The sequence below is a fragment of the Asterias amurensis genome, chromosome 11 (genome assembly GCF_032118995.1).
Source record: "Asterias amurensis chromosome 11, ASM3211899v1".
Lineage (NCBI taxonomy): Eukaryota > Metazoa > Echinodermata > Asteroidea > Forcipulatida > Asteriidae > Asterias > Asterias amurensis.
Window position 1 is genome coordinate 4,796,552 of NC_092658.1, and position 26,112 is coordinate 4,822,663.

Consider the following 26,112-nt stretch of genomic DNA (forward strand, 5'->3'; position numbering starts at 1 on the left):
TTTTTATCAAAGAAGAAATTTCATGCTAAGCAAATTTTTGTGCTTAGCAGCTCTATGAAATTGGGCCCTGGTTTTGGGCTAATTGGCATTTTCTATAATCATCTGTTTTGTTTTACAATATGGAAAGAGGTGTTGTTGAGTTGAACTGACTTGCAAAAAGCTCTTGTACTCTTAAGATCAAACACTTCTACCATAAAAACAGTTACAGAGATCCTTCGCATACACAGCTCCCAAGTTCTGGAACCGACTTCCAACAAGTATCAGAGTACAACCTCACAAGATCTGTTCATGAGTTCTCTTAAAACCCATCCGCTTAGCATGTGACTTTCAGACATTACTCCTGCCAGTTTGTTTTACTTCATCTTGTAATATTTTGTCTTGTTTTTTTTTCCAATCATGTGTAGTTTAAGAGTTGTTGATGTTCTTTAAATTAGTTCCATGCATGTACAGTGCATTGGGGTTTTGAAATGGGCGGAACACGCTTAACAATAATGATTTATTGTTATCAATGTTGTTGTTAATTTTATATTATTGTTTCTCTAGGTTTAACCTGTTTTATGAATATTCACAAAGTTCAAAAAGTTCCTGTTTACAAAATTACATTGAAACCAAAGAAGCGGTCATCAGTAATGTGACGTAAAGAATTTCACACATTTTTTAAGGTTCAGCATACATTAATACTAAGGTTGGTGTGTGTGTATTTTTTTCTAAATGCAGGTATCAATCCATGCGCCAGCTTCCCATGTAGTAATGGAGGTACCTGTATCCAATCTGCGTCGTCGTGTCTGGATTATACGTGCGTCTGTGTGGGCTGCTTCACTGGAGATACATGTGATCAATGTAAGTATCGCTAAGAAACCTCAAGACACAAGGTATATTTAAAGAGCCAAGAAAGGATGATCTCAATATTTCAACTATTACCTTTTTATGGCCAAATAGACATTGTAGATACCAGTTAATAACCATTTTACTCTCAACATTTGCATTTAGTTATGAATAACTGGAGTCAAAAATGCACCAATTAAGGTTTTATGCTAAAAATTATTTTGAGTAATTACCAATAGTAACCCCTGCCATTAAACTCCTTTTATATGTTTCTTTGCTTAAGATGTTTACAGTCCCGTTCTGGAGCTTTTATAAACTTGAGACACATTAATTTTCAATAAAACTTTAATTTTAGTTGGACAACACAAAATTTAAAACCCCAAATTATATAAATATATATAATAATAACTCTACTTTTTGTCTATATCTTACAGATGTCCATGTATGTGACAGTTTACCATGTCAAAATGGTGGATACTGTCTTCGTAAAGCTGGATCTTGCTCCGAGTATCTGTGTACATGCAGTGGATGCTACTCAGGAACGAACTGCCTAACATGTGAGTTTCACTCTAATAATATTTATTCGGGCAAACACATTTACAATCACATGTACACATTAAAAATATTTAAGAAAACAAAGTAAAACAACATTGGGGTTTAGCCCGCGTTATGCTGGCTAAAGGGTTAAACATAAAGTTTTTGCAACTAGTGCTGAATAGGCCAGTGCATGGCTTATGTGCCATTGTGAAGTACACGTGTGTAATATGCGGAAACTTGTCCAGGAACCGAGCAATATACTCAAAGTTTATACTGGTTACGGCACTCTCTTATAATGTGAACACTGAACCATTCTCCATTGTCTTCTCGCCATTGGGTTCTTGGAGAGTATTAAACTCACTTTTCTCAGAGTTCTTGGTTTCACAACTAGAATAAGCTTACTGATTTGAATGAAATTGTTTCAAAAGAAGAAAAAAAAAAAACTCAACATTGTTGTAGCTGTTAAAGGAACACGTTGCCTTGAATTGTACGAGTTGGCAGTATAAACAAACATTTGTAACCGTTTGTTATAAAATGCATATGGTTAGAAAGATGTTTTAAAAGAAGAATACAATGATCCACACACATTTGCTTCGAAATTGCGTGGTTTTCCTTTTGCTTTGCGAATTAACACGGTCGGCCATTTATGGGAGTCAAAAAATTGACTCCTGGTATAAATGGCGTGTTAGTCGACCAGGTAAAAAGGAAAACCACGCAATTTCGAGGCATGTTTGTGTGGATCATTGTATTCTACTTTTAAAACATCTTTCAAACCATATGCGTTTTATGACAAACGGTTTCAAACGCTTTTCAAAGACCAACTCGATCGGTCCAAGGCAACGTGTTCTCCTAAACCAGTAGCTCCAATTGATAGAATATGTGGTAAATAATTCCTGCGATTCCTGTGTTTTGTTTCTTTCTTACCCCAGTGGTTGATCCATGTAGTAACAACCCATGTCTTTTCAACGGTGTGTGCCTGCCAGAGAGTTGTACTGAATACACCTGTTCCTGTCCATCATGTAGAGCTGGTGCCAATTGTGATCTGGGTAAGTTATACACAGAATGTAGAGTGGGGACTTTACAGGCACTGGACACTATCGGTAATTACTCAAAATAATTGTTGCCATAAAAACTTACTTGGTAACAAGTGAGAAAAGGCTCTCTCAGAAGCTATACAGTTTTCGAGAAAGAAGTAATTTTCCACTTGAATATTTGAATTTGATTTTGAGATCGACCTCAGAATTAGATTTTGAGGTCCCGCAATCAAGCACGTGTGACAAGGGTGTTTTTTCTTCCATTATTAATGTCGCAACTTTGACGACCAAAAGAGTTCAAATGTTCACAGGTTTGTTATTTTGTGCGGATGTTGAGATACACCTAGTGAGAAGACTGGTCTTTGACAATTACCAAAGGTGTCCAATGCCTTTAAACCTTTGGAGTCAACTCATTTCTGTATAAACATCACCATACACCCCTTGTCCTTTTCTTTTCCTGTGGCTGAATAAAGAGTGGCATAAAACCATGACTGCTACACATGTATGCCAATATATGGTAATTATTTTGAAACATTGCTTACTTGTAAAAGTGTCTGGAAAAATATATAATAAAAAAAACATTGGAAAGAAAAAGGCCGGTTCAGTTCATGACCTTAACCTTGACTTTCGTTTGGTCACGTTTTGCAGCAATTTGCGTCCGCTATTTTTTCTGAAAAATAATGCATACCCAGGCTAGTCGCCAAGGCTGAATACTGAGTCTGTGCTGCCTGACTGAAAAATCATAACCAATGAACGACTGAGTTATATGAAAATGTCGGCGTTTGATGACTGAATGTTTGTTTACTGTAACCTTCTTTTTACAGAGGTCGATCTGTGCCGAACACAAAACTACTGTCTAAATGGAGCAACGTGTTTCCAACAGAACGACTGTACTAGTATCTTATGTGTATGTGACAGCTGCCATCTAGGACAATCTTGCCAAGAGCGTGAGTGAAACACCTGCAAATTCTGACCATGTTGAATATCTTATTTCCGTAAAGTGTTTGGGTACTTCTTGTAGGACACAAAACACAATGTCCACAGATTTACAGCAAACGTAGACTGTTAAAAGGATTTGGGTACTTTTTGTAACACAAAACACAATATCCACAGATTTACATAAAACTTACACAGTTTGAAGATAATGATAGTAGAAAGCATACCTTAAAATATTAGTTGCTGAGGTCCTGTAGTTTTTGAGATATGAGTGAAACAATGTAATGAAAATACGTTTTTACATGCTAAAATAATTTTCGTCTCATGATCACTGAGACAAAAATTATTTTCATGACATTGTTTAACTCATTTCTCAAAAACTACTGCACTTCAGCAAGTAATATTTTCAGGGAAGCTTTCTGCTATCATTATCTTCGTGTTGTAGTTTTTGAGAAATGCGTAAAACAATGGCACAAAAGTAATTTTTGTCTCATGAGACGGAAATTATTAGCATGTACATCATTATTTCCGTGTCAGTTCAATGTGAATATGTGGTCATTATGTGTTGTGTCCTACAAAAATTACCCAAAACTCCTTAAAGGGAGGTTATACTCTTTGGTAATGTCCAAAAAAAAATTCCATCAAATATCACTTGGTAAAAAGCATACATCTATTGATAATGTACATGTATACAATTTTGATCCCATCCAAGGATTGTGTATTTAGAGGAATTCAGTCTGAAAAACGTTTGATGCAGAAATGTTTCTCAGATTGTGTATTCCAATTATGGATTATTTTTCCTGCGTGGACATAACCACTCCAGATTTTCAGCGATATCTAAAAACCACGACCACCTTTTGAGCTATGACCTGATGACAATAAATAAATTGATTTTTGATAAATGCATTGTTATTTATGTTGTGTTCCCTTGTTGTATTTCAGGCATTGACACATGTCAACAGTTGAATAATCCATGTCAGAACGGTGGAATCTGCACAAGTGACTGCCCTGACTACACCTGTACTTGTCCATCGTGCTGGACGGGACAAAATTGTGATATCCGTAAGTTAACCATAGTCCACTTGACTCGACCCATGGGCAATTGTATACATCATGGACTAATATTATTTTATTTTATTTATTTACTTATTACATGGATTGATGGATGGATGAGACCCATGCTAAAGGGGTATCCTGTTTCAGCCCCAGGAGTAGTTGGCAACAGCTGGAAAAAATAGTTAATTGTAGCCCACACCTTGAAGTTGCCCTCAGTCCCTACTGTGTCTGACAACTTGCATTCAAGTTTATTTTTAAAATTATGCATTTAGATATGCTATTCAATAGTATAACTATATCACAGCGTTTACAATAGCAATGAGCCACCAAATCATTAAACATTATACAAACAAAACAGCAATACTACATCAATAAGAAAATAGGTATGTTTTGAGAATTTTCTGAAACACATCCACTGATGAAGCAGATTTAATATAGGAGGGAAGTGATAAGTAGTTCTCATTACATGTACAGCGCTTCATCACTTTCAGTTTAAAACACTTTCTTCTGTCTTTAGTTCTACGATTTATTCTTATGTGGCAACGGAAACTAAATTTCTGTATATTTATGATGCGGACAACAAAGTATTCTAATTCTAATTTTAAATATTCTTTACATTAACTTGACTTCCTCCCTCTGTTTCATACCTACAGCTGTTGACCTGTGTGTGAGCAACCCATGCCAGAACGGAGGACAGTGTGTTAACTACTGCTCCTATTACATCTGTGAATGCTCCTCCTGCTGGAGTGGCGATGCTTGTCAGTTGGGTGAGTAGAAAGTAATGTACTCCAACAGTCATATACACTAGCCCACCTCAGACTACAAACCTTACAGCCCCTACCTGGGCCCAATTTCATAGAGCTGCTAAGCACAAACATTTTCTTAGCCTGGGATTAATAGGTACTTGTGAGAGCAGAGATGGTTCTTGTGATTGATTTAGCTTAGTGGGCTACACACTTGTCAGCACAGGGTGTATACTCCCCAGTAAACATGTACAGTGCTAACACACATTTTTGATGTGCTTACCAGAATCGAGCTGCTAAGAACATAAAAATTGCTTAGCATGAAATTTCTTCCTTGATAGAAACAGCATTACCAACCATTTACCAGCATTTCCATTTGTTTTTATATTGCTTGTTACTGGTATTCAGCTGTTGTTCGCTTATCTTGAAAATCTTGAAAGTGTCTTTCTCAAGGACACAAGTGTCATGACCAGGATTCTAACCCACACCCTGTTGACTCAGCAGCTAGGACATGGGTCTGTCGCACAAAACTGCTCTGCTATGTCGACTCCCCAAATAATAATTCTTTGGTTTTTTTTTGTAGCTGTTGATCCATGTTTCAACCAGCCATGTCTGAATGGTGGACAATGTCAGACGTCTTTAGATTGCTTGTCATACTCCTGTACATGTTCAAACTGCTTCACAGGATCCAACTGCCAAACTTGTAAGTACAGTTAGCGTAATGTTTGCTTTTACCTGAACAGCAATGTGTGTAAAGTACTTTTCGGTTCTAGCTGGAAAAGTACTGTCCTGCTTTTAACCACTACCTGGGCAGAAGGGAGAAAATCGGCTGGGTAGGGGTTAGTTAAAAGGCAGGACAGTTATTTTCAGATCTGTCTTTTTTACCTTCCGCCCAGGAAGTTGTTATTCAGTAAGACAGTTCTTTTCAGAACTGAGAAGTCTCCCGAATTCTAAAAAAACTACTCTGCGGTACTAGAATATAAAGCAAGACGAGTTCTCCAAAGAACATAATCTACCTTGCAAGTACATGTATACACACATGATACACACAGTGTTAACGCAAACCTAATATTTATTGATACCTCACCGCGCGATGCCTTAAATCCCGTATTGGTTCTAGTTATAATGATGTGATTATACTTTTGTATTTTTGAATTTATATGTGAAATTGACAATAAAAAAATAATATTAATAATAATAATAATATTATTGTACAGATGACGATCCATGTATACCCAGCCCGTGCCAGAATAACGGAGTCTGTGCCCAGAATCAAGCTTCGTGTTTAGACACCCTCTGCTTGTGCTCTGGCTGCTACTCAGGAGACAACTGTGAATTACGTAAGAACAATCTTGAATCAATTCATCTCACAAATAAATGAACATGAATTTTCAAGTTCTAAAACATTTCTATTTCTCTTTCTAGTGTTTGGTTAATCCAGAGTTATTTGGTTTAAACCCCACTGTAGTCCTTTTTCTTTGTTAAACCCAAGAACCCCCCCCCACCCCCCCAAAAAAACAAAAAAAACAAGGCAAGAGATAACTTTCAAAACATTTGTATGCGGGTTGAATACGAAGTACACGTACAAGTTTTTGTTTATTGAACGCTACGCGATGCTGTTTTGTCAACTTACAAAATGGCCGCATGCACGCATGCCGGGGCGCGTATTTAGGCCAGTGCGCCCTCTAGTTCTTATATTTAACTCTATGGGATTTATGTAGCTCATTCGCCTTGGCTGCCCTGCGTCTATGGATTGAGCTTCCGGCCGTTCTGAGAGAAGCAATCTCACTGCCTCTATGCAAACGTCTCCTTAAAGACACTAGACACTATTGGTTGTTGTCAAAGACCAGTCTTCTCACTTGGTGTATCTCAACATATGCATAAAATAGCAAACCTGTGAAAATTTGAGCTCGATTGGTTGTCAGAGTTAAGAGATAACTATGAAAGAAAAAAAACACCCTTGTCACACGAAGTTGTGTGCTTTCAGATGCTTGATTTCGAGACCTCAAATTCTAAACTTGAGGTCTCGAAATCAAATTCGTGGAAAATTACTTCTTTCTCGAAAACTACATCACTTCAGAGGGAGCTGTTTCTCACAATGTTTTATACTATCAACATCTCCCCATTTCTCGTTACCAAGTAAGGTTTTATGCTGATAATTATTTTGAGTAATTACCAATACTGTCCACTGCCTTTAAGACATTCCTGTTCCACAACCAATCCTAATTCATTTGTTTTTCTTTTGTCCTCATCTCCTGTAAAGGGCTCTGTTCTTAGTGTAGCGCTATATAAATTCTCTGTATTATTATTACTATTATTGTATTCCTCTACAGGTCTGGATCCCTGTGTATCTAACCCCTGTGGTAATAATGGGATATGCAGTGAGGTATCTTGCTTTGAATTCACATGTACCTGCCTAGGATGCTTTACTGGACCCTACTGTGCGACAGGTAATAACGGAGAACACCTTCAATTCTTCTGTTGTATTTCTGTTATTTATTTATTTCTGATTTCAACTGGGTGGCCCATTCAGTGGAATCCAGTTGTTCTCCAATTAGTCCCAACATGTACGGAGACACAATAACAATAAAGCGATACAAAACGGACACAAACTTGGTTATTAACAAAAAAATTGTTTAGTTGATTAGTAGGTGGTTTGTACTCAAGTCATTGTCAAGTAATGCACCTACATGTACTTTAGCCAAGTCGACTTTTCTATTTGGAGCATTTTGCTATGTAAAAGGAGTAGGTCTCATAATTCTAGTCCCACATGCATCCTTGCAGGAAATACTGAATTTTACTGAAAAATACCGGATATGGGCACTGTATAAGAAGTCATTTATATGAGTATCATTCTGTTTCAGCTATCAATCCGTGTCGTAACAACCCATGTGAGAATAACGGAGTCTGCTTTACGGGCACATCTTCATGTGAAAGCTTCTTATGTAACTGTATAATAAGCCATTAATATATGTATCATTCTGTTTCAGCTATCAATCCGTGTCGTAACAACCCATGTGAGAATAACGGAGTCTGCTTTACGGGCACATCTTCATGTGAAAGCTTCTTATGTAACTGTATAATAAGCCATTAATATATGTATCATTCTGTTTCAGCTATCAATCCGTGTCATAACAACCCATGCGAGAATAATGGAGTCTGCTTTACGGGCACATCTTCATGTGAAAGCTTCTTATGTAACTGTATAATAAGCCATTAATATATGTATCATTCTGTTTCAGCTATCAATCCGTGTCATAACAACCCATGCGAGAATAATGGAGTCTGCTTTACGGGCACATCTTCATGTGAAAGCTTCTTATGTAACTGCCCTGAATGTTACACAGGCAGATTCTGCTCTCAACGTAAGTGTCATATTCAGTCATGATAGACCTGTTTGCACCACCGTGTGTCTCAAAAAAAAAATATACACTATTGAAATGGCTGTTGAATAAAAACATAAATCATTGGGGGGAAAGGTGTAGATGTATGGATACAATGTAGCGTATGGACTCAACTTTCATATGACACCAAAAACTCTGAAAATACTTCATGCTTGGGTGATCCTGCTCACTGAAAAATAAGTAGTCAGCATCTTGGATTGAATTTTGTAAGCTCCAAAGGACTTGACTCTCGCAACGAAATTTTCATACCCTTTACAAGAGTGAGCAGTGCTCACCCAAGCACGTATTATTACTAGACTTGTTTGTGTCAAATGAAGCTATAAGTTGAGTCCATAAGCTATCCAACCATATAAACATTTTCCCCCAGAATCATTTATCTTATATTCGACAGCTATTTCAAAAGTGTACAGTTTTGTTTAAGATGCCCTGTGTGCTAGCCCTGAACATCTGACGTTGAGGCTCGTGAGTTACGCCAGAGATCTGCTGTTGAGCCTAGGTCAATCCCTGTCCATAATCAACTCTAACCTACATTCATTTCACACGGAGAATCAAGTGAAATCCTACATTCATAACAACATTGCAAAATTTGTCATCATCCAAAACTTCTGTAACATCGTTCTGAGCAAAATGAGTCACAATTTTTTTTTTTTTTTTTTTTTTTTTTTTTTTTTTGGGGGGAGTGATCAGCATTAGAAATTGATTAACCCAAAATGAGTACCAGTGAGCATTGAGTGAGTCATGAACCATGCTACTGAGTTATGAAACCACTTAATGGATGTGTGCCTGAATCTTTTTGTACCTTGACTTGTAATAATTAATAATAAAATAAAACGGACATTTATATTGCACAGTTACCTATATAAATAATATACTCTACTGCGCATTACAAGGTACACAAAAAAATGCAGAGGAAAAAAAAAAAGGAAAAATAACATGTAACATGTGTATGGCAATAAAAGATTTCATTTGACACTTGTTTGTGCAAAATTTTCGACATAGATAAAAGGTAACTTTGATAGACCATTAGAAATGCTCAATGTGTGTTGCCGTTTGCTCATTCAAGTACATGTATGTTTCATTTTATTGAAACGCTGCATCCACAGCAAGACAAAGAGTGCCGTTGAGGTCCGATGTCGTAGAGTCCCCTTAGCATACAAAATAGCTAAGCACAACAAATATTTGCTTACCGGAATAAGGAAACAAATCAGCCAACTTACCATTCCCCATGTACGATTTGTGACTGTATCCTGCTCATTTGTGCTCAGCAAAAAATGTTCAAGCATTATTTGCTGCTTATTTGGCCCTGGTTTTATTGCTACATGTACATAAGGAACTTGCGAATGTCTTCTTGTGAACTACAATGTGTCCTTGCACTTGATTGGCTTAATGCACCGTGGTGGCTCATGAATATTCATGTTCCAACGTTACTGTAGGTACCGACCAGTGCTCGCCTAATCCCTGCCAGAACAACGCTATCTGTTACCCGTTTGCAGACAACTGTGTGGACTACTTGTGCGACTGTGTGGGTTGCTTCACTGGATCCGACTGCGATATTCGTAAGAACATATTTAATTGTAATAGATTAAGGGTGTCATGGGTAGAGTGTCATTCAGCGCCAAGGTTGAACATGTACATGTGTGATCTGTTTTATATATTCCAAAAGTGGCAATATCCTACATGTACAGTAGGAATTGTTTAATTTATTTCAAAAAGGCGAATAAACTTGTCAATCTGTTTTATGTATTCCATAATTGTAAATATCCTACATGTACGATCTGCTTTATGTATTTATGTGCGCTGTATAAGACTTTGATATTAATATTATTGTTACTTATTTAAAAAGTGAAAATATCGTACATGTACATCTTTTTTGTGTACTCAAAAAAACATCATCAATTGTACATGAACGACCTATAATACACATGTTATCTCAAGAGTGCATTTTGTTTGGAAAAAAATGATTTGTCTTTTTTTTTTTTTTACAGAATGAAAACAAAAAAAAATTAAATTTTTGGTTCAAAACGCAAACAAGAATTTGGCAACATTGCCCAATTCTTAAATCAGTGATTTGAAATGAAATACAGTAGGGTTGTCTTTGTTGACCGAGCTAAAGGACCTTGCCAACTTTAGTCCAGGACTCGCCGTTAAAATGACCTTGTTTGAAATTTGGTGTCAGCAAAAACTTTATGTACTAACTAGTTTAGCTACTTTAGTTTTTATTACCTTTATTGCACAATCATCAAAATAAATCTATGTGCATAAGGGAAACCAAGAACAAGCCCAATAATGGGGACCCTGGGTCACATATCAGAATAAAAACTAAAAAACAAAGTCAACAGCAAAAAGGCAAAAACAACAGTAGAAAACATGGAAGTATAGTAAAAACGGTTATAAAATCACAATACAAAATGTATATTTATGCAAATTTTACAAACAATTTATAATACAATGAAAAAACACCCAGCCCCTAATGACAAACAATTGCTTACAGTTGCCTCGTTTTTGTTCCTTACTTGTGCAGTTATTAATCCATGTGATTCCAATCCATGTAAGAATGGTGCCTTCTGCCAACCAGCGTTAACCAACTGTCAGAATTATCAATGCTTCTGTAATGGATGTTGGACTGGTGAAACATGTCAGGACTGTAAGTATGCTACCACAGACTACTTTGGTTTTATCATAACACTATTATTAAAGACCTGCTTGAACGAAAATGTCAAGTTGTGAACTTTGCTGAATTTCATTAAAAAAAATTCAATCAATAAGGAAATCAGGTGATACAATGTATGACTATTAATAGATTTTGATGGTGTAAAAAAAAAAAATCATTTTGAGTACCCTTATCCTGCGCTTTTCTAAAGGATTCATGAAAAGCTCTGTTACGTAATCACTCATGTTACGTCATACGAGGGAGCTTCAATTTGTATAGCCGCTTTGCTGGGGCGTTAAGGTACAGTATGAGAAAGCAAACTCCCAGACATGACGTCAAAGCATTGTCATTTTGCAAGCGCCGTCAACCACAGAAGTATTTTTAGTTTTTCAATTTCAATTTTCACTAGGTAGTTTGACTGTAGACAATTACATTTGCATAGGATTAAAAGGTTTGAATGATTCCAAGAACCAAAAGTAGACTTTGTCTTTAAAGGCACTGGACACTGTTGGTATTTACTCAAAATAATTGTCAGTATTAAAACTTAGTTTGTAACCTCTTGAGAAATGGCTCCCTCTGACAGTATCTGAAGTAACATAGTTTTTGAGAATATTAAAATACTTCAGGCCTGAAGCCTTTTATTAGGCATCTGAAAGCACATAACTTTGTGCAACAAGGGTGTTTTTTTTTATCTTCATCAATCTCACGCAACTTCTTTGACCATTAATCGAGTCAAAATTTTCACAGACTTATTTTTTTATGCATATCGCATGTATGTTGTGATACACCAAATGAGAAGACTTGTCTTTGACAATTACTTAAGGTGTCCAGTGCTAAGCTTGGGCTATACCGATTTGTTTTATTCACGATATATCGCCGACAGTATATCACGATATTCGATTATAATCGCGATTAATTAAACTTGACATCAGTCTTCAAACTTCCAGTGAAAGTTGTAGAACAGACAATCACAGCGTAAGAGAGGTGTTCTAATGACCTATTCTTCTGGTTTTACTTCAAACCTATGGGGGGCAAGATGTTTCAGCTAGGAAATACATCGTGATATTGCGATACTTAATCGATATTGCGATATATCGCGATATATCACGATATATCGATTTTTGATTAAAACCAAATCGGTCAGATATCAAAATCGTTTCCAAATTAGCATCACGATATTTGATTATATCGTGGTATCGCCCAAGCTTATCCAGTGCCCTTAAGTATGCGCATGTTGTGGTTTTCATTAGTTGTGTTTCTGTTTGTTTGCAGTGATTGATCCATGTGCCAATAACCCATGTATGGCAGGTGGAACGTGTACTGCAACATCTTGTAGTGAGTTTCAATGTGAATGCCCACCCTGTACCCGTGGACCAACATGTGCAGAATGTAAGTATAGTCATTCTACGGAATGGAGAATTTATTGTTGCGTATGTCCGTCTGCTGTCAACTACAGTTCATGTCCACTCCGTTTGTTTGTCTGTTTTTGTTTCATTGTTTTGTTTTGTTTTGCTGGTTGGTTCTTCAAATGGGATGTAAGTTCATAGGTCTTGTGTCATGGAAAGATGGAATTCTCCATTAAAGGGGCACTCTATGTTTCAAACAATGAAAATATCTTCACAGTGGCATTCATAAACATCCATTCATGAATACTTCAGACAGTTTCGCAATTCCTATTGGTGGAGAGCGCGTCACGTGGGGGTGTTTAAACCTTTCTTTATAATAACAATAAAAATAATAATAATAATAATAATAATAAGACTTAAAATGCGCACATATCCGCCCTGCTGGATGTTCAAGGCGCAGTAACACCGGTTGTGAGCGCAGATTCCGCTTGTCTTGATGCAAGACGTTGGCCGCGCTGTGTGTAAAAGGAAAATAAGCGAATGTGCACCAAGACTATACGCGCATGCGTACGAACGGAACCGGAAAACACACGCGTTCGGACGTTGTACATGTAACATGTATACTGAACATACCATGAAGGTGGAAACATACAGAGCTCAAGCACTCGGAAACGGATAAGTTTCACAGAGTTTCTTAATTTATTACGCCTGTTAACCACACAAGGTATTTATGAATGGGAATCAAAGTGTGTTGAATCGGTTTTCAACTAGTGGTTTAAACCCGCCAAGGCCTGGTTCTTGATAATTTACCTCGACTTACCTTGTCTCTGTAAAATTATCAAGAACCAGGCCTCGTTGGGATTAAACCACTAGTTGAAAACCTCTTCACCACACATTGATTCCCTTATTATTTGTATACAGTCAGTAAAATGGTAACCAAAACAACGGGGCCCAAATTTATGGCTCTGCTTACCGCCGAATTCTGCTCTTACAATCTCCATTCTCTTGCTTTTGTGCAAGCGCCAAATTTTTGCATAGGAAGCCTAGTAACGTGGAGTACGCACGCGCACAAGCCAACATTTCCTGCTAACCCGTGAAATAGGCTTGACATAAGCACAGAAGTCTCTGCTTCCGTAAGAGCCAATTCTTTGCTTACGATAAGCAGAGCCATGTAATCATGAAAGTAAACTCATTGTGTTTTTCTTGATCGTTCTATTTGATATTTTTAGTTGTGAACCTTTGCCATCCTGATGTGAATCCGTGTAGCAGTAGTGGTACATGTTTCCAGAATTCCCAATGTGAATCCGTATTCTGTGTGTGCGGGGATTGTTTCAGGGGGATGTTCTGTGACATCGGTAAGTGCAACTAATATTGATTTCTACCAGGAATTGAGCTTCTTGGGGAAAGAAGCTCATATCTGCATTGTGGGCTTACAGAAGGGGGTCCTGACAGCAACAGGACAATCAATCCCACAAAGCAATCCAAATACGAACACTGGATCCCACAAGGAAGTTTTTATAGAAAAGCTTGAACACTGAGGGACCCAATAAACCTGATCTGTAAAGATGGGGGGCGGGGGGGGGGGGGCACCACATGACCACAGGGCTTGCGAGATAAAAACAAAAGAGAAGTAAAAGTTAATCGAGATGTGAAGTAATTACAAAAGCAAAATTTGGTTGATACAGAAAGAAGTACTGAAGGCTCTTGCAAGATTGAATGTGTTTTTAACTTAAGTATAAATTCACTGTTTGAGCTTGTTTTATATTGTCCAGAAGCTCTGCTAAACATTGGCACTTTGAGACACCTTTATATAAAAGAATACATTTCAAACTGAAAAGTATTCAATATTATTATGCTAAAGAATGCTACTGATCACTTGTTATATTATAGCTGTTGACTACTGTGAGAATCACCAATGTATGAACGGTGGTATATGTAATAATGGATGCCCAACCTATAGCTGTACATGCCCTGTGTGCTACACTGGAGACTTGTGTCAAATACGTAAGTATACAATCACAGAAAAGTAATAGTGTAATTTTAAATAGCACCTTCGGTAAGAACACGGTAAGTATACAAGAACTACAATAATAATCAGGCAATTTGTGAAGCGCCTTTTGGAAGAAAAAAAAAATAATAATAATAGTTTTCATTTAAATTGAATGCGCTAAAAACAAAGAAAATGTCTATATTGTTATATAAAAAAAACGTAGCAGTTTAGTAGAACAGCAAGACTGAGCAAACAAAGTAGGAGATATATGTATATTTCCTGTATTAAGTTGTAATTTAGGCACTTACCCAAATTACTGGTGAGTCCCGCTGGACTGTGCGACACGAGAGCTAATAATTAGACAACAACGTAGAAGACTGGTGGGCAACGGACTGCCGCAAGGCCAGGCCGTAGGATGCTGTCCAGCCACCGCTCACGCCTGACTGGTTTATTGCGTAACAATAATAGACATGTAACATCAATCACAACAAATATTTAAACCATATTAAATGTAACTTACAAACAGAGGATCAGTCTAGGTTTATGTTTGGGTTTGTAACTTGATAAATAATGTTTATCGTTACATATTCTATTGGGTTTTTTTTTTTTAGCGGTTGATTTATGTGTCAGCTCACCCTGCTTTAACGGAGGTACCTGTGTGAACCACTGTAACAATTACAACTGCCAGTGTCCACCTTGCTTCTTTGGATTCAACTGTGACCGATGTAAGTTTTTCTCATTCTCTCTTAGCAAACTTGTCTTTCCTACTTATGATTTGTATGCATTGTTAATTTTGGTACTAAAATGCGATACGTGTGAATACAAAACTTTAACTTAAACATATTTTTAAGGTACCTCATGTAATTTTTGACAGTAACAGTTACAGACTTTAGTCTGTTTGTAAAAACCATGACATAATAGTTCTGCTGTGAAAATTTGAGATCATTTGGTCTTCAAAGTTGCACGAAGATATGTGTGTTATCTGATAACTGAGAAAGGCTTTATGCCTGTAAGCTTTCTCAGATTTATATATTTTTCGGTGAAAATTTGCTCTTTCTCTTAAACTAAATTACTCATCAAAGTGGATAATTTCTAACACTGGTTTAAAATATCAACAGCTCTCCAGTGGTCTTTACTACTGTCAGTATTTTATCTGTTCATTGACTCATTGGGTGCATTCGATTAGCTTCCCCGGGTCGACCCCAATCTGCCCGCGGTACGTTCGAATGGCTTTGACATCATTCCAGGGGCTCACCCGTGTCAGCCCCCAGTGCCGTGCTTGTGGAGTGGGTCACTTGGGGCTGGCCCGAGGTGCATGACGTCACTACGAGAGGGTGAGTGATCGTTCGATTAACTCTTGTCAGGGCTCATCGGGGGGGGGGGGGGGGGGTCGACACAGGGAAGCTAATTTAACGCATCCATTGAGTTTACCCTGCCTTAAAGCCAATGTTTACCAGTCTGCATCATTGTTTGTTTGTTTGTTTGTGTATTTGGTTGTTTAGATGAAGGAGGATGTACCAACAACCCATGTGAGAATGGTGGTTCATGTACTGAAGACCCCTTTGCATGTAATCAGTATATATGTACATGTCCAGATTGCTGGACGGGACCAACATGCTCACAACGTAAGTTCTTTCAGCTTTTTATGTATTATATATTTTTATAGAGTATTGTGGCTTAAAGAGTATTTTGTACTGTTTTATGGTAGCAAATAATGTTATAATGTTATAACAAATGATGTTATTCGTGCATCACCGCTGATCCGCCGCCCAGTACTTAAGCAGCATGCAGCATCAGAGTCCAGCATTCTCCAGAAGACGATCAGAGCATACTGATCGAAACGTCGAGTTAATCCAACGGTTCTTTTCAGAACTACTCCAACTCATTTAGAGATTGTTATTACATGTACATGGTGTTACCGCAAACTCTTAAAAAAATAATTTTTTTCTAAATTTGGTGTATAGAATGTCGAAATGAATTTGGCATTAGGGATAATAGAGTGAATTAAATCTTGAATCTCTCAAGCTTCCTTATAAGTCATTCTACTTTTAGAAAAAGATTCAAATGTTTTGTGACAATTTATTCCCATTGCCTGTGTTTTTTATTTAGTAATTACCATAAATTTGCCTGAATAGATGGAAAAAAAAACAGGTCTTGTAATTTTGTAAAACATTCTTTTATATACTTTTATACATGTAAGGTTTAGTATGACATACATACTTAACAAATATTGTATGCATGTGAGTGCATTTTCATAGAATCTAGTAACAAGGTGAACCAGCACTATTCAGTTTCATGCGAGGAAGGTCATTAGGTCAAATCCCACTTTAGTCATTTTTTCTTTGTTCAACCTGGAATCATTAAAGGAACGATAATGTACTTGTTTTGTGTTTCTGACTGTCTGTGTAGGTAAGAATCCATGCTCTCAAAGTCCATGTGCCAATGGCGGTCAATGCTTCGCTAGTGGAGTATCTTGTGAGAGTTTTGTCTGCGATTGTACAGGATGCTGGACTGGAGACACATGCCAAGACTGTAAGTTAACTTCAGAATTACACCAGGACACAAAATAGTGGTGTTCGTCTGAACAAGAAAGTAGTGGTAGCACTTAAAGACTAACTAGTAACATTAAAAAACTGCATGAACCTTCTTAGCAACAACATCTTCAGCAGACATAAGGATGTGGACATTGTATCGTGTCATTTGTGGCGTGTCATGGCCGAGTGGTTAAGAGCACCGGATTCAAGCTCCTGTGTTTGATCAGCAGAGTGTGGGTTCGAATCCCGGTCGTGACACTTGCTACGTAAAATTGGGGAGGTAGTGCTTTCTGCTCTACCGGCCAGGCTTCGGACTGATGATACCCAAGCCTACATCCGTATGGACTGTACAAGGGGTAACCCTGTTTCAGCCCTAAAGGATTAGGTGGCAACGGCCTCTGGAAAAAAATCATTGTAGCCCACACCTTGAAGTGGCCTTCAGGCCATGTGTGCCGATGAAGTAGTCGTTGTTTATGTAATTAGTTAGTTAGTCTTTAAGTGCTACCACAACTCTCCTCATATTTGTATCCGGAATTCAAATGACATGATTCCAATTTTTTATTTAGTGGTTTAGTGGTTAAGACATCTGCTTTAGAGTGGGGAGATGGGGGGGGGGTTTCGAATCCCACCTGAGTAGATGGAGGATGTTCCCGCAGACGTCGGGCAAATCACTGAGCATACAGTGCAACTTTTCTGCTAAAGACTTTTGTCTTTTTATTAGTTTTTGTACATGGCACTGTGAGGCTGTTTTGTGGCAATACTACACTTTTAAGCTCCTTTTGATTAGCAAATGATTTTTAATCCATTACTCTTTTTAATATTTCTCAATCTGCCTACCTGTTTCATATCACTTTGAGACTGTCCATTTATTTGTTATCGCTGTTTTCAATTTGTTTAGCTTTAAATGTCCAGCATTGTTCTTACAGTACTTGCTTTAATTTTTGATAATTGTCTTTGGTCGTTTGTAATTTTCTTAAGCATTTTTCATCAGTTTTTCTTAAATTGGTCTGTATATTTTCTAAACTTGCTTAATATTTTTAACCTGTGGGAAGCGCCTCGGGACCCTTTTGGGGTTAAGGGCGCTATATAAAAGCCGTTGATTGTTATTACTTTATTATAATTATTGTTATTATTACAGATAACAATCCTTGTCAGAGTACACCTTGTAAGAATGGTGGTGCATGCGCAACTGATAGTGTGTGTTCAGCATATTCCTGCATATGCGATGGCTGCTTTACTGGTCTTCAATGCGAAACGCGTAAGTATTCATGAACATAATTATTTGTAAGTTTTTGTTATTTATTGCTGTCATGTCCTATGCATAATGTATCCTTCCTTGAATGACCTCATGAATGGCAGAAACCGGTCAAACTTAAACACTCGGTCTTCTTGAAACATTATTTGCACAGTAATTGTCATTCTGTCATTCCACCATGCACACGATGTTGTTTTGTATTTTTGTAGGCCCCTTTGACACTATCGATGGATATGTGCACATTATAAGTTTTGCTGTTGTTATTATTGTTTTTACTACTATTATTATTATATCAGGTAGTGTTACATGTACACTGTACATACCGTTTACAAATAATTTTCAGTTGCTTTCTCTTCATCGATGTAGTTATTGTTTTTATCTTTGCACACAACGCACCATGCTTTGAGTTCCATTTGATTTACCCCAATCCACCATCTTGCTTTTGATGTATAATTCCGTTACAGCAATCAGCGCTTGTAAAGTAAACCCATGTTTGAACGGTGGATTGTGTTACCAAGGCTCTGTGACGTGTAACGCCTTCATCTGTGATTGTCCAGGATGTTATACCGGGAAAAACTGTGAAGCTTGTGAGTATATCCCAACCTCGCTCCCAGGGGTGATCGATCTCGCCACGCCATTTTATCCCAGCGTGCCTTGTTTACTCATAACCCCTGGGATGCATTTTCACCATCAAAACCAATAACTGTTTTGGTTGAACTTGCCATTGGTTGATCCTTGGCCGTTGACTGAAACAGTTATTTGTTTTGCCTGTGAAAATGCATCCCTGGAAGGGGTTCAGTAAAATGCGCCAGAATCTGGCACTTTTTAATTAGGCGTGTGGCCAATCCACTCTAAGCGCGCCAGCTCTAGTGTGGTAACCCGCAAAAGATGCATCAAGTTATAGAGCAACTGGTCCCCTCTCGTCCTTCTTTGATCATGTGATATGCCTACCTGTATGCAGTGTGGGGTGACTGTGTAAGAACGTGATTCATTTGAAATGAAATCGTGTCAAAAACTACAAAATTACAACAACAACAAATGTTTGGGATTTTGTTTGTAAAATTTCTTCTCTATGTCGAAGTATGTCAAAAGTTCTGATGGATGGGTGTTGAAGAACGCCAGAATGTATGCACAAGAAAAAGTCACTTCTACCAGACGCAAATTTGTGCCCATAATAAGTGACTGATGGGTATTTTTGACTGAGGGTAGTTTTTTCGGTGTTTCTTACAGACACTGGACACTATTGGTAATTGTCAAAGACCAGTCTTCTTACTTTCTGTATCTCAACATATGTATAAAGTAACAAACCTGTGAAAATATGAGCTCAGTCATCGAAGTAGCGAGATAATAATAAGAAAAAACACCTTTGTCACACGAGGTTGTGTGCTTTCAGATGCTTGAATTCGAGACCTCCAATTCTAAATCTGAGGTCTCAAAATCAAATTCGTGGAAAATTACTTCTTTCTTGAAAACTACTCCACTTCAGACTTCAGAGGGAGCCGTTTCTCACAACCTTTTATACTATCAACCTCTCCCCATTACTCGTTACCAAGTAAGGTTTTATGCTAATAATTATTTTGAGTAATTACCAATAGTGTCCACTGCCTTTACATGCCATCCAATGTCCGACTCTGTGGCTGCTACTGCTGCTGCGACTGCGGCTTGATCATGACATGATCATGCATTGAAGCTAAGGAGGGCCTTATAGTTACAGTCGATGATTCGGACAGGCTTAACTTTATTTGAATTGAATGTCACTGACTATCATTGTTGATGACTTTATTTTTACAGTGCTGGATCCATGTGTTGGGAACCCATGTCAGAATGGTGGTAATTGTATGGCGATAGATTGTACTCAGTTCACTTGCAGCTGTACTGGATGCTGGAGCGGTCCGTTCTGCACTCAATGTAAGTACATGTAGTTTATATATTTTTTTTTTTTTTTTTCATTTCATTTATCCTGATTGTGAAGCCAAGGACTCTCAGAAAAGCAAAATTATTGAGAATAATTCCCTACTAGAATAAAATAATGCTTGTTGGTGTTTGGTTAGGTTTTTTTTCCTTTCTATATACTTGTAGGGAAAACAAACTTTAAACTTGGTGATTTTTTCTGTATCATACATTGGAGAGTTTCATTTAAAGTTATTATTACATGTAGCTCAGTTGTTTCACTCCATTGGTTGTCTTTTCTGGCTGATATTGACTTATTTCAAAAGACTTTTAATATAATTACTGTTTTGTTTGTTTTTCAGTGGTAAACCCCTGTGCATCTGATCCGTGCTTCAATGGTGGTTTATGCCAGCCAGTTGCTGGTTCATGTGATAGCTATATGTGTCAATGTAGTGGTTGCTGGACCGGAAACAACTGTGTCGTCCGTAAGTTCATCCAATCCACTCTTTATTTGTTGATAAATCGAGGTTATCATTTCTAAAGCCTGGTTCATACTTCCTACGAATGCAAATGTGATTCAAATTTTAACCCCACATCAACATTCTTATCGCATTTGCATCCGTAGGAAGTACATGTTTGAACCAGGTTTATCTGATCTTTTTATGCCGTTCACCCCAACTCCAATGGGTTCAGTGAGACATGTGTGCTACAGACAATGTGACCTACATGTATGTTTACATTCACACTGCCCTCTGTTGACAAAACACTATATACGCCATGTTTCGCTGGGCAAAGAGTTGCGTAGACATTGTAAGATTGCGTACACTTTCTAGCTGGCTGCCAAAACACAAAGGTTTTGCCCGGCGATATGTGCGCGAATCATGTTATGGTTTTCGTGTGACGTCAGAGGTCACATCGTCTATATAAGAAGCCACTATTGTTATTTTTATTATTATCTTCAAGTACGCGCTAATCCTCCAATTAGATTGGCAGAATGGAGTGGTGATAAAAACGTATATAGCACGGCTAATATCACTTCATTATTTATTATTTGAGTTTATATTTGCTTGTATTTGCAGCTATTGATCCCTGCCTAGCCAACCCATGTAATAATGGAGCTACATGTCGTACCATCCCTCAGCAAGGTCGATGCTATACCTACATATGTGAATGTGATTCTTGCTTCAGTGGTACCACTTGTGATCAAAGTAAGTTTAAAATTATCATTTAAAGGAAAAAAAACACATTTAGTAATTACTCAAAACAAATATTAACTTAAAAACTTACTTGGTAACAAGCATTGGAGAGCTGTTGATAGTATAAAACATTGTGAGAAACGGCTCCCTCTGAAGTAGCATAGATTTTGAGAAAGAGGTAATTTCTCACTAAAATAATAAAAGACTTCTAGCTGGAAGTCCTTTATTCCTATCTGAAAGCACACAAATTCGTCCAACAAGGTTTTTTATTCTTTGATCATTTTCTCCCAACTCCGATGACCAATTGAGCTCAAATTTTCACAGAGTTGTTATTTTATGCATATGTTGAGATACACTAAGTGAGAACACTGGTCTTTGACAATTAACAATAGTGTACCTTCCCTTTAAAGTAGTTCTTTAGGTGTTCTTTTGCAGTATCTTCCCTGTTATCTTTCTATGGTTCAATTTTCAACTTTATATTTGGGCCTACTCTTTCTCTATTGTACCCTTTAACCTATTTTTAACGTTTTATATTTTACGTTGGTAAAATACGTTGTTATTTTGTATTTTGTATTGGTGTGATTTTATGTAAGTGAAAAAAAAAAGGCGAAAGGAATTTCCCATGGAGGGACAATACAGTGTACAGGTTTATTGTGTTGTATTGTATTGTATAAATATATGCCACCTGAATGAGTTTATTATTTTCTTCTCCTCACAGTTGCCAATCCCTGTTCCAGTAATCCGTGTCAGAATAGTGGATTCTGTGAAGCCGCTAATGTTATTGGTGATGTATGTCCAATATATACATGTATCTGTAGTTCATGCTGGACGGGAGCCGACTGCTCACAGCGTAAGTCATTTCAATCATTATGTTACATGTATGTCAGTAGATCATTGCATTCTTTAAACCCTGCCGTCGACTTCACAAAGAGTTAGGACTCGTCTTATCTCAAGTTAGGACGAGTAACTCTTCCTAACTTAGGATTAATCTTAAGGTCTGCATGCTACAGTGCAGGGTTGGGACTCATCCTAAGTCCTAAGATTAGTCTTAAGTTAGGAAGAGTTTTGTGAAATCGATGGCTGGTTCATACTTCATGTGAATGCAATGGGAATTTGACATCACAAGTTCGCAACATACAACAGCTCAACTCTTGCTAAACATTCGCAGTGAAAACAGAGTTGTGACGTCTGTTTAAAAATCCGCCTCAAATTTACAGGAAGTATGAAGCAGGCTTAAAGTCCCTTCTTGTCACTTCCACCCTGTCACACAATTTTACGGGGCTGGATCATTCCTCGTAGCTGCAGCTGAACTGTGGAATGGCCTATCAGAGTTTGTTAAGGAAGCAGCCACAGTTTGGCAATTCAAAAATCGTCTTAAAAACTCATCTATTCACCATTTACCACTAGTTGTTCTTCCAGTGTTTATTTCTTTTCCTGATATTTTCTATTTTTCCTCTATCCAGCGCATAGGGACTTAGCAGCGATAATGCACTTTTCAAATGCAGTTTACTATTATCATTATTATTAACTAGTAAATGACTGTGTGTATTTATAACTTTCCAGCCGTCAATCCCTGTAACAACAATCCATGCTCTAATGGTGGTCAATGCACAGAGTTGATCAGCTCAACACCAGGCCAATGTAACTCCTATACATGTCAGTGTAGTACATGTTTTACTGGATTTAACTGCTTTGAATGTAAGTAAATAACACTCTGTAAAGTAAATCTTTCCCATTGATAAATATTATCTTCTTGTGAAGAGTGACACAGTTTCTGTCTGGCCGTCACTCACTCACATTTTGACAGTGTTAATGTTATTGGTAAGGCCGAGTCACACTGCAGCGATAACGAAAACGATAACAATCACAATGCAAAGAGAACGCATTCTATTGGTTGAATCGCTCCTCGCAGAATACGCACACGCTCATTCGACCAATATAATGCGTTCTCTTTGCGTGGTTATCGTTATCGTTCTTGTTATCGGTGCAGCGGGACCGAGCCTTTATCATCAGATGCAAACAAAATAGTTAATGGCCTGAAGTTTTGACTTTAAGGGTCTTTCTCAAAGGAGTTGTGTTTGCATTAAACCATAGGTCCTTTTGATTGGTAAGCCGTTTATCCCTTAGTATGTATGTAGCTTGTTGACAACGTCTTTGTACTGTTTTGTTTTCCTTTTTTTCTTCAGCGCCTTGTATCTTTGCAGTTTGGCGCTATTTAAATACGGTTATTATTATTATTACTTAATACTATTTTCTCTGTTATTTCAGATGTGAATCCGTGCCGCAATAATCCATGTATTAATGGAGGTACATGTGCACAAGTGTCTGGTGACTGTACTCGTTATATATGTCTTTGCCCAACCTGTCTGACGGGAGCCAACTGTGAACTGTGTAAGTTGACATGATCATTAGGACCAGTTTGTAAATAAGCCATTATTCCTAGAAATCTAATCTAAGATTCTGAATCTGAGTCAAGCATCCAAATGGAAACATCACACCAATTATTTGTTGAGAAGACATTTAAGAAATTTCACTATTATTTAGACATGGAAGAACCCACACAGCCAGGTAGGGACTAAAAAAACCAATCCACATGCAAGGCTACGTACAGTCCAGGTATCAAATCAAAGTCCTGAGGTGAAACGGAGGGACAGAAACCAGTGTATCAGTATTTGTCGTTGAAAAATGTAGAAAAGAGTACATTGAACCCTAAAGCGCTCTGTTCTCCGTAGAGCGCTATATAAATGTTTCATATTATTATTATTATGATTATATGCCCTTTGTGTAAAGGCCCGGTCCCACTGCAGCGATAACGAGAACGATAACGATTAATGACGCCAAGAGAACGATTCTATTGGTTGAATGAGCGTGTGCATATTCTGCGTGGATCAATTCAACCAATAGAATGCGTTCTCTTTGCATCGTGATCGTTATCGTTCTCGTTATCGCTGCAGTGGGACCGGGCCTTTAGTCATATAAACTTAGAAGCGTAGTTGTATTGGATAATTGCAATTATATTTTTAAGATTTGTTGTAGCTGGTTAAATTTGAGCTATTTTGATTTTTATTGTGTTTTTTCCTCTCATTATGCCTGTTTGAGATAATGTGGACATTGTAGGAGTGCACAGTTTGGTTTGGGTTCCGGTTGCCCTTTCAAAAACGAAGCATACAGGCCTGAACATGGCTTATCTACAAATGTATGTAGTTTAAACACTAAAACTATATTGGTTATCCCTGATGTAATGATGGCATCTATGAATGTTTTTATCTCACAGCCTTGAATCCCTGTACAACTCAACCCTGCTATAATGGAGGGACGTGTTTCATCAGCGATAACTTCTGTACATCGCGTGTGTGTCAATGCTCAGAATGCTTTACTGGAGAAGACTGCACCCAGGGTATGTACTACGATTGACAAATTTATACCCCATTCACACATAGGCGTCACTTCTACCACGATGGAAAAGTGGCCGAGAGCATGTAAAATCGTGGGCCGAACGTGGGAGGATCTCTAAAATAAGTGTAGCCCATAAGGTCTTATTACAAATGTAGTGGGAACGCCATTCTTGTACAAGCAGCGCGGTAGCATCGTGGTGAGATCTTTGTGGTCATAATAATCTCTGTGACCGAGCAAAGACAAAATTGACTAGAGCAAGATTTGAACCAACGAGTTTGTATGTTTCATGTTATTTCTTCTTTTTCAATGTGGTATAATTTTGTTGACACTTTCTCTTTTGATTTTTGCAGCTATTAATCCATGCAGCCCTAATCCATGCCAGAATGGTGGCTTTTGCTCAACTCAAGGTGGATCCTGTCTGGATTATCAATGTCAATGTTTGGATTGCTACGAAGGACCAGATTGCTCTATACGTAAGTCACTCTCATTTAATACAACCAGTTTCACTTATCATCAAGATTTACTCTAGTTAGACTAGTGATGCAAGGTGAATAACATGGCCGACTCGTCTAGTTCGTCGGACCCGAGCTCTGGTGTTGTTAGCATCAGAGTACGTGTTCCATACATGGTTGTAACACTTGTGCCCTTGAGCAAGGCACTTTACCATAGTTGCTTCGTTAAAAGTTAGGAAGGTATTGGATGCTGCTCTACCAGCCTGGCTCCCAGTGATTGCTACCCATATATCCCTACGGACTGTGAAGGGGGTAACCCTGTGTTAGCCTCAAGAGCAGTTCGGCAACGTGCCTCTTATGGCAGTTGGTTTGGGTCTTTAGCCCAAATCAGCTAAGTGTAGCCCTCATTTTGAAATGGCTGTCTGGCCTTTTGAAATTTAGGCAATTTTTCATTAAAAAAATATGTTAATATATGTATCATTGGTGTTCTTACTTCAATTGTATAACAAAGTTGTTTTACTTTAATACAATTTCCATCCATTTCATATATGTTTTGATTCAACATCAAATAATTATTTGACAAAACTAATCAGTAGAATTTGATGGATGAAATTTCTGTTGGTTGCTTTTAATTGTTTTTTACATAAGATGTTATTGGTTTTGTTGTTTTCAGCCAAGAATCCATGCGCTGGTAATCCGTGTCAAAACGGTGGGCAGTGTTCACCAGCCCTCATTGGTTCCCAGCAGGATTGTACTGAGTTTACATGTAGATGTGATGGATGCTGGGTCGGTTCTCTGTGCACACAAGGTAAAACTTTACAAATTTGGACACAGTTTCAACTTAATAATAATAATAATAACATCGAAA

At 37.7% G+C, this 26,112-nt stretch overlaps 1 protein-coding gene across 1 annotated transcript in view; it reads left to right on the forward strand.

Moving 5' to 3' along the window:
- LOC139943804 (uncharacterized) overlaps window positions 1–26,112 on the forward strand; it is a 98,479-nt gene that overhangs the window by 48,378 nt on the left and 23,989 nt on the right. The window contains exons 48-76 of the mRNA XM_071940624.1: window positions 718–840; window positions 1,260–1,382; window positions 2,292–2,408; window positions 3,221–3,343; window positions 4,275–4,394; window positions 5,042–5,155; window positions 5,715–5,834; window positions 6,349–6,471; window positions 7,465–7,581; window positions 8,374–8,496; window positions 9,969–10,091; window positions 11,057–11,179; window positions 12,458–12,574; window positions 13,761–13,886; window positions 14,422–14,535; window positions 15,133–15,246; window positions 16,024–16,146; window positions 16,931–17,053; window positions 18,194–18,313; window positions 18,775–18,897; window positions 20,102–20,218; window positions 20,563–20,685; window positions 21,280–21,408; window positions 22,115–22,246; window positions 22,960–23,094; window positions 23,665–23,787; window positions 24,671–24,793; window positions 25,143–25,265; window positions 25,918–26,052. Coding sequence (XP_071796725.1) covers window positions 718–840; window positions 1,260–1,382; window positions 2,292–2,408; window positions 3,221–3,343; window positions 4,275–4,394; window positions 5,042–5,155; window positions 5,715–5,834; window positions 6,349–6,471; window positions 7,465–7,581; window positions 8,374–8,496; window positions 9,969–10,091; window positions 11,057–11,179; window positions 12,458–12,574; window positions 13,761–13,886; window positions 14,422–14,535; window positions 15,133–15,246; window positions 16,024–16,146; window positions 16,931–17,053; window positions 18,194–18,313; window positions 18,775–18,897; window positions 20,102–20,218; window positions 20,563–20,685; window positions 21,280–21,408; window positions 22,115–22,246; window positions 22,960–23,094; window positions 23,665–23,787; window positions 24,671–24,793; window positions 25,143–25,265; window positions 25,918–26,052 — 3,549 coding nt within the window. The remainder of the gene's footprint in view (window positions 1–717; window positions 841–1,259; window positions 1,383–2,291; window positions 2,409–3,220; window positions 3,344–4,274; window positions 4,395–5,041; window positions 5,156–5,714; window positions 5,835–6,348; window positions 6,472–7,464; window positions 7,582–8,373; window positions 8,497–9,968; window positions 10,092–11,056; window positions 11,180–12,457; window positions 12,575–13,760; window positions 13,887–14,421; window positions 14,536–15,132; window positions 15,247–16,023; window positions 16,147–16,930; window positions 17,054–18,193; window positions 18,314–18,774; window positions 18,898–20,101; window positions 20,219–20,562; window positions 20,686–21,279; window positions 21,409–22,114; window positions 22,247–22,959; window positions 23,095–23,664; window positions 23,788–24,670; window positions 24,794–25,142; window positions 25,266–25,917; window positions 26,053–26,112) is intronic.